Source organism: Cetorhinus maximus, chromosome 12 (assembly GCF_964194155.1).
Source record: "Cetorhinus maximus chromosome 12, sCetMax3.hap1.1, whole genome shotgun sequence".
NCBI lineage: Eukaryota > Metazoa > Chordata > Chondrichthyes > Lamniformes > Cetorhinidae > Cetorhinus > Cetorhinus maximus.
The window spans coordinates 61,818,725-61,833,544 of record NC_135890.1 but is presented as its reverse complement, the minus strand read 5'-3'; the positions used below and the strand labels follow the sequence as shown (position 1 = coordinate 61,833,544).

The following is a 14,820-nucleotide window of genomic DNA, read 5'->3' as shown; positions in this document are numbered from 1 at the left end:
CATTGTTCACTGATAACAAACTGTACACACTGTTCACTGATATCAAACTGTACACATTGTTCACTGATATCAAACTGTACACACTGTTCACTGATGTCAAATGGTTCACACAGTTCACTGATATCAAACAACACACACTGTTTACTGATGTCAAACTGTACACGCTGTTCACTGCTATCAAACTGTACACAGAGTTCACTTATATTAAACTGTACACACTGTTTGCTGATGTCAAACTGTACACACGGTTCACAGATATTAAACTGTACACAAGGTTCACTGATATCATACTGTACACTCAGCTTACTGACATCAAATGGTACACAGTTCACTGATATCAAATTGTGCATTCTGTTCACTGATATCACACTGTACACACTGTTCACTGACATCAAACTGTACACAATTCCCTGATATCAAACTGTACACACTGTTCACTGATATCAAACTGTACACTATGCTCACTGATATCAAACTATACACACTGTTCACTGATATCACACTGTACACACTGTTCACTGATATCAAATTGTACACAATGCTCACTGATATCAAACTGTACACAATGCTCACTGATATCAAACTGTACACAATGTTCACTGATATCAAACTGTACACAATGCTCACTGATATCAAACTGTACACACTGTTCACTGATATCAAACTGTACACAATGCTCACTGATATCAAACTGTACACAATGTTCCCTGATATCAAACTGTACAAAATGTTCACTGATATCAAACTGTACACACTGTTCACTGATATCAAACTGTACACAATACTAACTGATATCAAACTGTACACAATATTCATTGATATCAAACTGTACACAATGTTCACTGATATCAAACTGTACACAATGTTCACTGATATCAAACTGTATACAATGCTCACTGATATCAAACTGTACACAATGTTCACTGATATCAAACTGTACACACTGTTCACTGATATCAAACTGTACACAATACTAAGTGATATCAAACTGTACACAATATTCATTGATATCAAACTGTACACAATGCTCATTGATATCAAACTGTACACAATATTCACTGATGTCAAACTGTACACAATATTCATTGATATCAAACTGTACACTCTGTTCACTGATATCAAACTGTACACAATGCTCACTGATATCAAACTGTACACACTGTTCACTGATATCAAACTGTACACAATGCTCACTGATATCAAACTGTACACAATGTTCACTGATATCAAACTGTACAAAATGTTCACTGATATCAAACTGTACACACTGTTCACTGATATCAAACTGTACACAATACTAACTGATATCAAACTGTACACAATATTCATTGATATCAAACTGTACACAATGTTCACTGATATCAAACTGTACACAATGTTCACTGATATCAAACTGTACACAATGTTCACTGATATCAAACTGTACACACTGTTCACTGATATCAAACTGTACACAATACTAAGTGATATCAAACTGTACACAATATTCATTGATATCAAACTGTACACAATGTTCACTGATATCAAACTGTACACAATGCTCACTGATATCAAACTGTACACAATGTTCACTGATATCAAACTGTACACAATGCTCACTGATATCAAACTGTACACAATACTCACTGATATCAAACTGTACACAATGTTCACTGATATCAAACCGTACACAATGCTCACTGATATCAAACTGTACACAATGTTCACTGATATCAAACTGTACACATTGTTCATTGATAACAAACTGTACACACTGTTCACTGATATCAAACTGTACACATTGTTCACTGATATCAAACTGTACACAATGCTCACTGATATCACACTGTACACACTGTTCACTGATATCAAACTGTACACAATGCTCACTGATATCACACTGTACACACTGTTCACTAATATAAAACTGTACACAATGTTCACTGATATCAAACTGTACACACTGTTCACTGATATCAAACTGTACACACTGTTCACTGATATCACACTGTACACACTGTTCACTGATATCAAACTGTACACAATGTTCACTGATATCAAACTGTACACAATGCTCACTGATATCAAACTCTACACAATGCTCACTGATATCAAACTGTACACACTGTTCACTGATATCACACTGTACACACTGTTCACTGATATCAAACTGCACACAATTCTCACTGATATCAAACTGTACACAATGCTCTCTGATATCAAACTGTACACAATGCTCACTGATATCAAACTGTACACAATGTTCACTGATATCAAACTGTACACAATGCTCACTGATATCAAACTGTACACAATGTTCACTGATATCAAACTGTACACAATGCTCACTGATATCAAACTGTACACAATGTTCACTGATATCAAACTGTACACAATGCTCACTGATATCAAACTGTACACAATGTTCACTGATATCAAACTGTACACAATGCTCACTGATATCAAACTGTACACAATGTTCACTGATATCAAACTGTACACAATGCTCACTGATATCAAACTGTACACAATACTCACTGATATCAAACTGTACACAATGTTCACTGATATCAAACCGTACACAATGCTCACTGATATCAAACTGTACACAATGTTCACTGATATCAAACTGTACACATTGTTCACTGATAACAAACTGTACACACTGTTCACTGATATCAAACTGTACACATTGTTCACTGATATCAAACTGTACACAATGCTCACTGATATCACACTGTACACACTGTTCACTGATATCAAACTGTACACAATGCTCACTGATATCACACTGTACACACTGTTCACTAATATAAAACTGTACACAATGTTCACTGATATCAAACTGTACACACTGTTCACTGATATCAAACTGTACACACTGTTCACTGATATCACACTGTACACACTGTTCACTGATATCAAACTGTACACAATGTTCACTGATATCAAACTGTACACAATGCTCACTCATATCAAACTCTACACAATGCTCACTGATATCAAACTGTACACACTGTTCACTGATATCACACTGTACACACTGTTCACTGATATCAAACTGCACACAATTCTCACTGATATCAAACTGTACACAATGCTCTCTGATATCAAACTGTACACAATGCTCACTGATATCAAACTGTACACAATGTTCACTGATATCAAACTGTACACAATGCTCACTGATATCAAACTGTACACAATGTTCACTGATATCAAACTGTACACAATGCTCACTGATATCAAACTGTACACAATGTTCACTGATATCAAACTGTACACAATGCTCACTGATATCAAACTGTACACAATGTTCACTGATATCAAACTGTACACAATGCTCACTGATATCAAACTGTACACAATACTCACTGATATCAAACTGTACACAATGTTCACTGATATCAAACTGTACACAATGCTCACTGATATCAAACTGTACACAATGTTCACTGATATCAAACTGTACACATTGTTCACTGATAACAAACTGTACACACTGTTCACTGATATCAAACTGTACACATTGTTCACTGATATCAAACTGTACACACTGTTCACTGATGTCAAATGGTTCACACAGTTCACTGATATCAAACAACACACACTGTTTACTGATGTCAAACTGTACACGCTGTTCACTGCTATCAAACTGTACACAGAGTTCACTTATATTAAACTGTACACACTGTTTGCTGATGTCAAACTGTACACACGGTTCACAGATATTAAACTGTACACAAGGTTCACTGATATCATACTGTACACTCAGCTTACTGACATCAAATGGTACACAGTTCACTGATATCAAATTGTGCATTCTGTTCACTGATATCACACTGTACACACTGTTCACTGACATCAAACTGTACACAATTCCCTGATATCAAACTGTACACACTGTTCACTGATATCAAACTGTACACTATGCTCACTGATATCAAACTATACACACTGTTCACTGATATCACACTGTACACACTGTTCACTGATATCAAATTGTACACAATGCTCACTGATATCAAACTGTACACAATGCTCACTGATATCAAACTGTACACAATGTTCACTGATATCAAACTGTACACAATGCTCACTGATATCAAACTGTACACACTGTTCACTGATATCAAACTGTACACAATGCTCACTGATATCAAACTGTACACAATGTTCCCTGATATCAAACTGTACAAAATGTTCACTGATATCAAACTGTACACACTGTTCACTGATATCAAACTGTACACAATACTAACTGATATCAAACTGTACACAATATTCATTGATATCAAACTGTACACAATGTTCACTGATATCAAACTGTACACAATGTTCACTGATATCAAACTGTATACAATGCTCACTGATATCAAACTGTACACAATGTTCACTGATATCAAACTGTACACACTGTTCACTGATATCAAACTGTACACAATACTAAGTGATATCAAACTGTACACAATATTCATTGATATCAAACTGTACACAATGCTCATTGATATCAAACTGTACACAATATTCACTGATATCAAACTGTACGCTCTGTTTACTTATATCAAACTGTACACAATGCTCACTGATATCACACTGTACACACTGCTCACTGATATAAAACTGTACACAATGTTCACTGATGTCAAACTGTACACAATGCTCACTGATATCACACTGTACACACTGTTCACTGATATAAAACTGTACACAATGTTCACTGATGTCAAACTGTACACAATGCTCACTGATATCAAACTGTACACAATGCTCACTGATATCACACTGTACACACTGTTCACTGATGTCAAACTGTACACAATGCTCACTGATATCACACTGTACACACTGTTCACTGATATAAAACTGTACACAATGTTCACTGATGTCAAACTGTACACAATGCTCACTGATATCAAACTGTACACAATGCTCACTGATATCAAACTGTACACAATGCTCACTGATATCACACTGTACACACTGTTCACTGATATCAAACTGTACACAATGCTCACTGATATCACACTGTACACACTGTTCACTGATATAAAACTGTACACAATGCTCACTGATATCAAACTGTACACAATGTTCACTGATATCAAACTGTACACACTGTTCACTGATATCACACTGTACACACTGTTCACTGATATCAAACTGTACACAATGCTCACTGATATCAAACTGTACACAATGCTCACTGATATCACACTGTACACACTGCTCACTGATATAAAACTGTACACAATGTTCACTGATGTCAAACTGTACACAATGCTCACTGATATCACACTGTACACACTGTTCACTGATATAAAACTGTACACAATGTTCACTGATGTCAAACTGTACACAATGCTCACTGGTATCAAACTGTACACAATGCTCACTGATATCACACTGTACACACTGTTCACTGATGTCAAACTGTACACAATGCTCACTGATATCACACTGTACACACTGTTCACTGATATAAAACTGTACACAATGTTCACTGATGTCAAACTGTACACAATGCTCACTGATATCAAACTGTACACAATGCTCACTGATATCAAACTGTACACAATGCTCACTGATATCACACTGTACACACTGTTCACTGATATTAAACTGTACACAATGCTCACTGATATCACACTGTACACACTGTTCACTAATATAAAACTGTACACAATGCTCACTGATATCAAACTGTACACACTGTTCACTGATATAAAACTGTACACAATGCTCACTGATATCAAACTGTACACAATGTTCACTGATATCAAACTGTACACACTGTTCACTGATATCACACTGTACACACTGTTCACTGATATCAAACTGTACACAATGCTCACTGATATCAAACTGTACACAATGCTCACTGATATCACACTGTACACACTGCTCACTGATATAAAACTGTACACAATGTTCACTGATGTCAAACTGTACACAATGCTCACTGATATCACACTGTACACACTGTTCACTGATATAAAACTGTACACAATGTTCACTGATGTCAAACTGTACACAATGCTCACTGGTATCAAACTGTACACAATGCTCACTGATATCACACTGTACACACTGTTCACTGATGTCAAACTGTACACAATGCTCACTGATATCACACTGTACACACTGTTCACTGATATAAAACTGTACACAATGTTCACTGATGTCAAACTGTACACAATGCTCACTGATATCAAACTGTACACAATGCTCACTGATATCAAACTGTACACAATGCTCACTGATATCACACTGTACACACTGTTCACTGATATTAAACTGTACACAATGCTCACTGATATCACACTGTACACACTGTTCACTAATATAAAACTGTACACAATGCTCACTGATATCAAACTGTACACACTGTTCACTGATATCAAACTGTACACATTGTTCACTGATATCAAACTGTACACACTGTTCACTGATGTCAAATGGTTCACACAGTTCACTGATATCAAACAACACACACTGTTTACTGATGTCAAACTGTACACGCTGTTCACTGCTATCAAACTGTACACAGAGTTCACTTATATTAAACTGTACACACTGTTTGCTGATGTCAAACTGTACACACGGTTCACAGATATTAAACTGTACACAAGGTTCACTGATATCATACTGTACACTCAGCTTACTGACATCAAATGGTACACAGTTCACTGATATCAAATTGTGCATTCTGTTCACTGATATCACACTGTACACACTGTTCACTGACATCAAACTGTACACAATTCACTGATATCAAACTGTACACACTGTTCACTGATATCAAACTGTACACTATGCTCACTGATATCAAACTATACACACTGTTCACTGATATCACACTGTACACACTGTTCACTGATATCAAATTGTACACAATGCTCACTGATATCAAACTGTACACAATGTTCACTGATATCAAACTGTACACAATGCTCACTGATATCAAACTGTACACAATATTCACTGATGTCAAACTGTACACAATATTCATTAATATCAAACTGTACACTCTGTTCACTGATATCAAACTGTACACAATGCTCACTGATATCAAACTGTACACACTGTTCACTGATATCAAACTGTACACAATGCTCACTGATATCAAACTGTACACAATGTTCACTGATATCAAACTGTACACACTGTTCACTGATATCAAACTGTACACAATACTAACTGATATCAAACTGTACACAATATTCATTGATATCAAACTGTACACAATGTTCACTGATATCAAACTGTACACACTGTTCACTGATATCAAACTGTACACAATACTAACTGATATCAAACTGTACACAATGTTCACTGATATCAAACTGTACACAATGCTCATTGATATCAAACTGTACACAATATTCACTGATATCAAACTGTACACTCTGTTCACTTATATCAAACTGTACACAATGCTCACTGATATCAAACTGTACACAATGTTCACCGATATCAAACTGTACACTCTGTTCACTGATATCAAACTGTACACAATGCTCACTGATATCAAACTGTACACACTGTTCACTGATATCACACTGTACACACTGTTCACTGATATCAAATTGTACACAATGCTCACTGATATCAAACTGTACACAATGCTCACTGATATCAAACTGTACACAATGTTCACTGATATCAAACTGTACACAATGCTCACTGATATCAAACTGTACACAATATTCACTGATGTCAAACTGTACACAATATTCATTGATATCAAACTGTACACTCTGTTCACTGATATCAAACTGTACACAATGCTCACTGATATCAAACTGTACACACTGTTCACTGATATCAAACTGTACACAATGCTCACTGATATCAAACTGTACACAATGTTCACTGATATCAAACTGTACACAATGTTCACTGATATCAAACTGTACACACTGTTCACTGATATCAAACTGTACACAATACTAACTGATATCAAACTGTACACAATATTCATTGATATCAAACTGTACACAATGTTCACTGATATCAAACTGTACACAATACTAACTGATATCAAACTGTACACAATGTTCACTGATATCAAACTGTACACAATGCTCATTGATATCAAACTGTACACAATATTCACTGATATCAAACTGTACACTCTGTTCACTTATATCAAACTGTACACAATGCTCACTGATATCAAACTGTACACAATGTTCACTGATATCAAACTGTACACAATGTTCACTGATATCAAACTGTACACAATGCTCACTGATATCAAACTGTACACAATGTTCACTGATATCAAACTGTACACAATGTTCACTGATATCAAACTGTACACTCTGTTCACTGATATCAAACTGTATACACTGTTCACTGATATCAAACTATACACAATACTCACTGATATCAAACTGTACACAATATTCATTGATATCAAACTGTACACTCTGTTCACTGATATCAAACTGTACACAATGTTCACTGATATCAAACTGTACACAATGCTCACTGATATCAAACTGTACACAATTCACTGATATCAAACTGTACACAATACTAACTGATATCAAACTGTACACTCTGCTCACTGATATCAAACTGTACACACTGTTCACTGATATCAAACTGTACACAATGTTCACTGATTTCAAACTGTACACAATACTCACTGATATCAAACTGTACACTCTGTTCACTGATATCAAACTGTACACGATGTTCACAGATATCAAACTGTACACTCTGTTCACTGATATCAAACTGTACACACTGTTCACTGATATCAAACTGTACACAATTCACTGATATCAAACTGTACACAATACTAACTGATATCAAACTGTACACAATATTCATTGATATCAAACTGTACACTCTGTTCACTGATATCACACTGTACACTCTGTTCACTGATATCAAACTGTCCATGCGGTTCACTGATATCAAACTATTGTGCACACTGTTTAAGGTTTCCAGGCAGCATTTACTCGAGTGTGACATCAAGGAGCTCTGGCAAAAATGATGCCAATGGCTATCAGTGCAAAAACTCTCCACTGGTTGTAGTCATACTGAGCATAACGTAAAATGGTTGTGTTGCTGGAGGCCAATCATCTCAGCTTCAGAAGTTTGACAGTACCTTCCAAACTTTTACCATCTAGAAGGACAAAATCAGCAGGCACATGGTAACACCACCACCTGGAAGTTCCCCTCCAAACCACACACCATCCTGACTTGGTAATAAAAACTGGCCCAGCCAGTGATGCCCACATCCCATGAAAGAAAAGAAATACACTGTTCACTGATATAAAACTCTTTCATTCTTTTAGTTACAGCGTTCTGAAGTTCAAATTATTCCAGCACTATTATATTGTGTGTGTGCCTGAAATGAAGGTAGATTCGGGAAATGTTACCCAATACTTAGTGTTAGTGAATTTTTACGGAATGAAGATCATAAGATCGTAAAAATTCAGAGCAGGAGTAGGCCATTCAGCCCCTCAAGCTGCTCTTCCAGTCAATAAGATCATGGCTGATCTGATTGTGACCTAAACTCCAATTTCCTGCCTGTCCCCATAACCCTGTCGATCAAAAATCTGTCTAACTTAGCCTTCACTGCTCAGTGGGGAAGAGAATTCTGAACACTAATGACCCTCTGAGAGAAGAAATTTCTCCCCATCTCCATCTTAAATGGGAGACTCATTATTTTTAAACTGTGCCCCTTATATCTAGATTCCCCCAGAAGGGGAAGCATCCACCCTGGCGAGTCCCTTCAGAATTTTATATGTTTCAATAAGATTTCCTCTCGTTGTTCTAAACTCCAATGACTATAGGCCCAACCTGCTCAATCTTTCCCCATAAGACAAACCCCCTTCATCCCATGAACCTTCTCTGAATTGCTACCAATGCAAATACATTTGTCCTTAAGTAAGGAGACCTAAACTGTTCACAGTACTCTAGCTGTGACCTCACCAATGCCCTGTACAGTTGTAGCAAGACTTCCCTACTTTTACATTCCACCCCCTTGAAATAGAGGCCATTGTTGGCCAAACATTTGCTGTCCTAATTACTTGCTGTACCTGACTTTTTGTGATTCATTTACAAGGACACCCAGATCCCTCTGTATCACAGCATTCTGTAGTCTTTCTCCACTTTAAATAATATCCTGCTTTTCTATTCTTCCTGCCAAAGTGGACAACCTCACACTTTCCCACATTATACTTCCAAATTTCGCCCACTTGTCTATATCATTTTGCAGACTCTTTGTGCCCTCCTCACAACTTGTTTTCCTACCTATATTTGTATTGTAAGCAAGTTTGGCTACAATACAGTCGATCCCTTCATCCATGTCATTAATATAGATCATTAATTGTCGAGGTCAAAGCAGTGATCCCTGTGGCACTTCACTAGCTTTTTAAATTCATTAATGGGATGTGGGCTTCGCTGGCTGGGCCAGCATTTATTGCCCATCCCTGGTTGCCCTTGAGAAGGTCTGGAGAACCTCTGAAGATCATGTGGTGTAGGTACACCCACAGTGCTGTTAGGGAGGGAGTTCCAGGATTTTGACCCAGCGACAGTGAAGGAACGGCAATATATTTCCAAGTCAGGATGGTGAATGACTTGGAGGGGAACTTCCAGGTGGTGGTGTTCCCATCTATCTGCTGCTCTTGTCCTTCTAGAAGGCAGAGGTCACGTGTTTGGAAGGTGCTGTCTAAGGAGTCTTGGCGAGTTCCTGCAGTGCATCTGATAGATGGTCCACACTGCTGCTACTGTGCGTCGGTGGTGGAGGGAGTGAATGTTTAAAGTGGTGGATGGGGTGCCAGTCAAGTGGGCTGTTGTGTCCTGGATGGCGGTGAGCTTCTTGAGTGTTGTGGGAGCTGCACTTATCCAGGCAAATCAGGAGTATTCCATCACACTCCTGACCAGTGCCTTGTAGATGGTGGACAGGCTTTGGCGAGTCAGGAGGTGATTATTCGCTGCAGGATTCCTAGCCTCTGACCTGCTCTTGTAGCCACAATATTTATATGTCTAGTCCAGTTCAGTTTCTGGTCAACGGTAACCCCCAGGATGTTGACAGTGGGCAATTCAGTGATGGCAATGCCATTGAATGTCAAAGGGTGATGGTTAGATTCTCTCCTTGGTCATTGCCTGGCACTTGTCTGTTACACTCGGTCAAATGCTGCCTTGATAACAAGGACAGTCACTCTCACCTCACCTGTTGAGTTCAGCTCTTTTGTCCATGTTTGGACCAAGGATGTAATGAGGCCAGGAACTGAGTGGCCCTGGTGGAACCCAAACTGAATGTCAGTGAACAGGTTATTGTTGAGTAAGCGCCATTTGATGGTACTTTTGACGACCCCTTCCATCACTTTACTGATGATTGAGAGTAGACTGGGTTGGTTTTGTCCTGCTTTTCGTGGACAGGACATACCTGGGCAATTTTCTACATAGCTGGGTAGATACCAGTGTTGTAACTGTACTGGAACAGCTTGGCTTTGTTTGCCAAATTAGAAAATAACCCATTTATCTCAATTCCATTTCTTTTCATTAGCCAGTCCTCTATCCATGCTAATATATCACCCCAGCACCATAAACTCTTTACAAGTGTAGTAACCTTTTATGTGGCACCTTATCAAATGCCTTCTGGAAATCCAACTACACTACATCTCTGGTACGTTTTTAGCCATCCTGCTTGTTTCATCCTCAAAGAACTTTAATACGCTTTCCCTTTCATAAAAACCGTGTTGACTCTGCCTGATTGTATTATGATTTTCTTAATATCCTGCTACTGCCTCCTTAATATTAGATTCTAGCATTTTTCCAATGATGGATGTTCGGCTAACTGGCCTATCATTTCCTACTTTGTATCTCCCTCCTCTTTTGAATAGAGGAGTTACATTCACAGTTTTCCAATCCACTGGGCACTTTCCAGAATCTAGGGAATTTTGGATGATTACAACCAATGTATCCATTATCTCTGCAGCCAAATGTTTTTTGTTCGTTATCCTTTAATGGGATGTGGGTGTCGCTGGGCATTTGTTGCCTATCTTGAATTTCCTTTGAACTGAGTGGCTTGCTAGGCCATTTCAGAGGGTAGCTAAGAGTTAACCACATTTTAAGACCCTACACAAAGGATAGAACATATTGAATTGCACCATAATATATCATAGACAGTTGTCAGATGCAAGAAAATTAGGTTTAATATTTGCTTCTTTAAATTGGCATAAACACATCTGAAAGTTGTGCTGAGGCCTAGTACAGACTGCTGTGCCCTGCTGTGCTATGCCACGCTCAGTTGTATGATGCTGAGCCAGGCAGTGCCTTTCTTTGCTGTGGTGTTATATTGACCTTTGTCTCAGAAATAGTAAAATAACAAAAACTTGTAATTCCTTTAACATGTCTGTGGAGTCTGTGATTGTTTTTAAGAATATAATTTTATTGGATAACAAAAAATAATGGTCTATGTGACCTGGTGACCCTTGACCTGGAAGCAATACCAACAGGAAGGCAGTTAAGACCAGAAGCTGTGTAGCTGGCAGACACAAAGGAGATATGCAGACTCAAAGGACAACTGGAGGCAGAAGGTGATCAGCACACAGATGCCGACACAAAGAAGTGCTGCAGTAGGACACAGTTATGTAACTCCTGGCATGTTTAGGAGCAAGCTGAGCTCTCTACAAAAAGGTCAGTTTTCTGTTTGGCTGTAAGAAGAAAAATAGAATTCCAGAAGCTTTTGGGGCAGTGATATACGAGTGCACTAAAAGGCACTGAATCCTAAAAGCAGTGCAAATAGTTCAGGCATGCGAAAGAGCTGCGAGTTTGTGTCAGAAGACCAGATCATAGACCGAGTTTGGTTGGTTGTAAAGGAACTCTGGAAAGCTACGCCATCAGGACTGCCATGACCTACGCCATACCCTGTCTGTATTAACTGTATCCAGGGACCTCGGATAGAATACAGCTGTTGGTGAACGCAACTCGAGGGCTGAATCAATTGAGTGAAAAAGTGAGAGATTCTATGTACCAGAGAGGCCAAATGGAAAGACTGTAGGATTGCACATGGTGCCACAGTTGTGCGGGATGTGATACAAGTGCTTGTAGTTGTGTAAGACGTATCTTTGTTGTCCTGATTATTTAAAGTGGAATTTACCTTTTTATTTGAAAAATCATTTGCCTGTTTTAATTCATGTGTAATTTGTGTTGGTTCTGATTTGTTTTAAACTAAACATTATAAACAGTGAAATCTTATTGGTAGTTCCTTCATTTTGGGGGGGGTCATTTGGTAAACATGGTTATTTTGGTTTAGGACTCCCCCATGGGGATTGTAACACTGTGCTTTTTCATATTGTGCTATGCTGTGCTGTGCCGTGCCTTGCTGCAGCATACTATGTTGTAGCTTTATGTGCCATGCCCTCCTACATGGTGCCAAGCTATGTCATGACATTCCATGCCAACCTATCATCAAACTCTCCTGCTGTCTGGTTGGTTTCCCATTCTTTAACCAACTGAACTGCAATAGCTGTTTCAAGACAGTGTTGTCAATTTAATAACTTCAACAATCAGTTGCCATGCACCATGTGTAGATATTAATTATTAAAGAGAAAACTTGTTTTAATAATGCGCTACTGTTATGAACCGATTCCTTTTACAAGATCAGAGTGCAGTGCTGTCGGTATGTTTCACTCATTAATTATGCTTTATCTTAATGATAATTAATGAGTTTAATCCAGCTTCCAGGTTGCTGCTCTTACCTTCAGGTTGTCGGGTAACTGAGCTCGGCCAGCATAACCAGGATTCATCGTGATAAACACGGTGCATGATGGGTCCAGGGGGATCTCTGTCCCTTCAAAGACAAAAGTCTTTACTTGTTCCGAAACTGCTCGTTGAATGGTCTGGATCTGCTGTGCAACAACAGATAGTACCTGTGGTGCAGACAGAGAATCTGTATCAAACAACCAGCAACCCAAAGCAATTCATCACCTACATAATTGTGCCAGATCCCTGGTGACAACATGCAAGAGATGGAAAATGCAAACCATGTTACAGTTTGATCTGCCCAGCATCTGTTATCAACAGACTGTAAAACCGACAATCCCTCTTCCGACATTATCGTAGTAAAGATCAGTGGGAATGTTGTCTTTTGATGAAAAGCCAGCTTCAAATGGAAAGCTTATCCCTCTGGGAATTCACTCTTCGCATGTGATAGCTGATTCTTATCTGAGATTTCCCTTCACTTTTCATGTTCAACATGCCATCATCATCAGCTTAATATTTTATTAAACAAAACTTACCCTTGAAAAGAGGGGACAATTTCTTTCCAGAAACTTCAAAGAGTTTTAAAGATATTTTGTAGTAGTATCATGTGGCTTTGTGTGTCTGTTTGGCACAAAAATATATCACTGATCTTTTTAGAGACATGGGATTAAAATGAGAATTTTATTTATTATGCTAATATGGGTACTATACAAGTTCAACAGAACTTGTCTAATTTCCGATTCTATCTTTCTGTAAGATGAACTCCTGTGCTTTGTTTGCCTTCTTTATTGACTTGCATCATGACATTTAGTGATTTGTATCCTCGATCCCTCTGCTTCCCTACCCTATTTGGACATTTATTTGCCAAGGAGCATGTAGCTTTCTTACCCTTCCTACCAACTTGACCATGCTCAGCACAGCACTTCTCCCAGGACAAATGTGAGTTGCAGTTCTTTGGGTTTTGTTTTTTTGGTGGGGGGGGTGGGGTGATGGGGTTTAGCGGTGGCTTTGACCTTTCACCCTGTGGCGATGGGGCTCTCCTGGGTTTGTTATTTTCTTTCTGGTTTGGGCTTTGGTGCCTGCCCTGTGAAAAGATTAAGTGATGGC

General features: G+C 38.3%; 1 protein-coding gene across 1 annotated transcript in view; it reads right to left on the bottom strand.

Annotated features, from left to right (window-relative positions):
• Positions 1 to 14,820, bottom strand: part of LOC144687508 (dynein axonemal heavy chain 3-like) — a 706,779-nt gene that overhangs the window by 507,957 nt on the left and 184,002 nt on the right. The window contains exon 13 of the mRNA XM_078553740.1: positions 13,710 to 13,880. Coding sequence (XP_078409866.1) covers positions 13,710 to 13,880 — 171 coding nt within the window. The remainder of the gene's footprint in view (positions 1 to 13,709; positions 13,881 to 14,820) is intronic.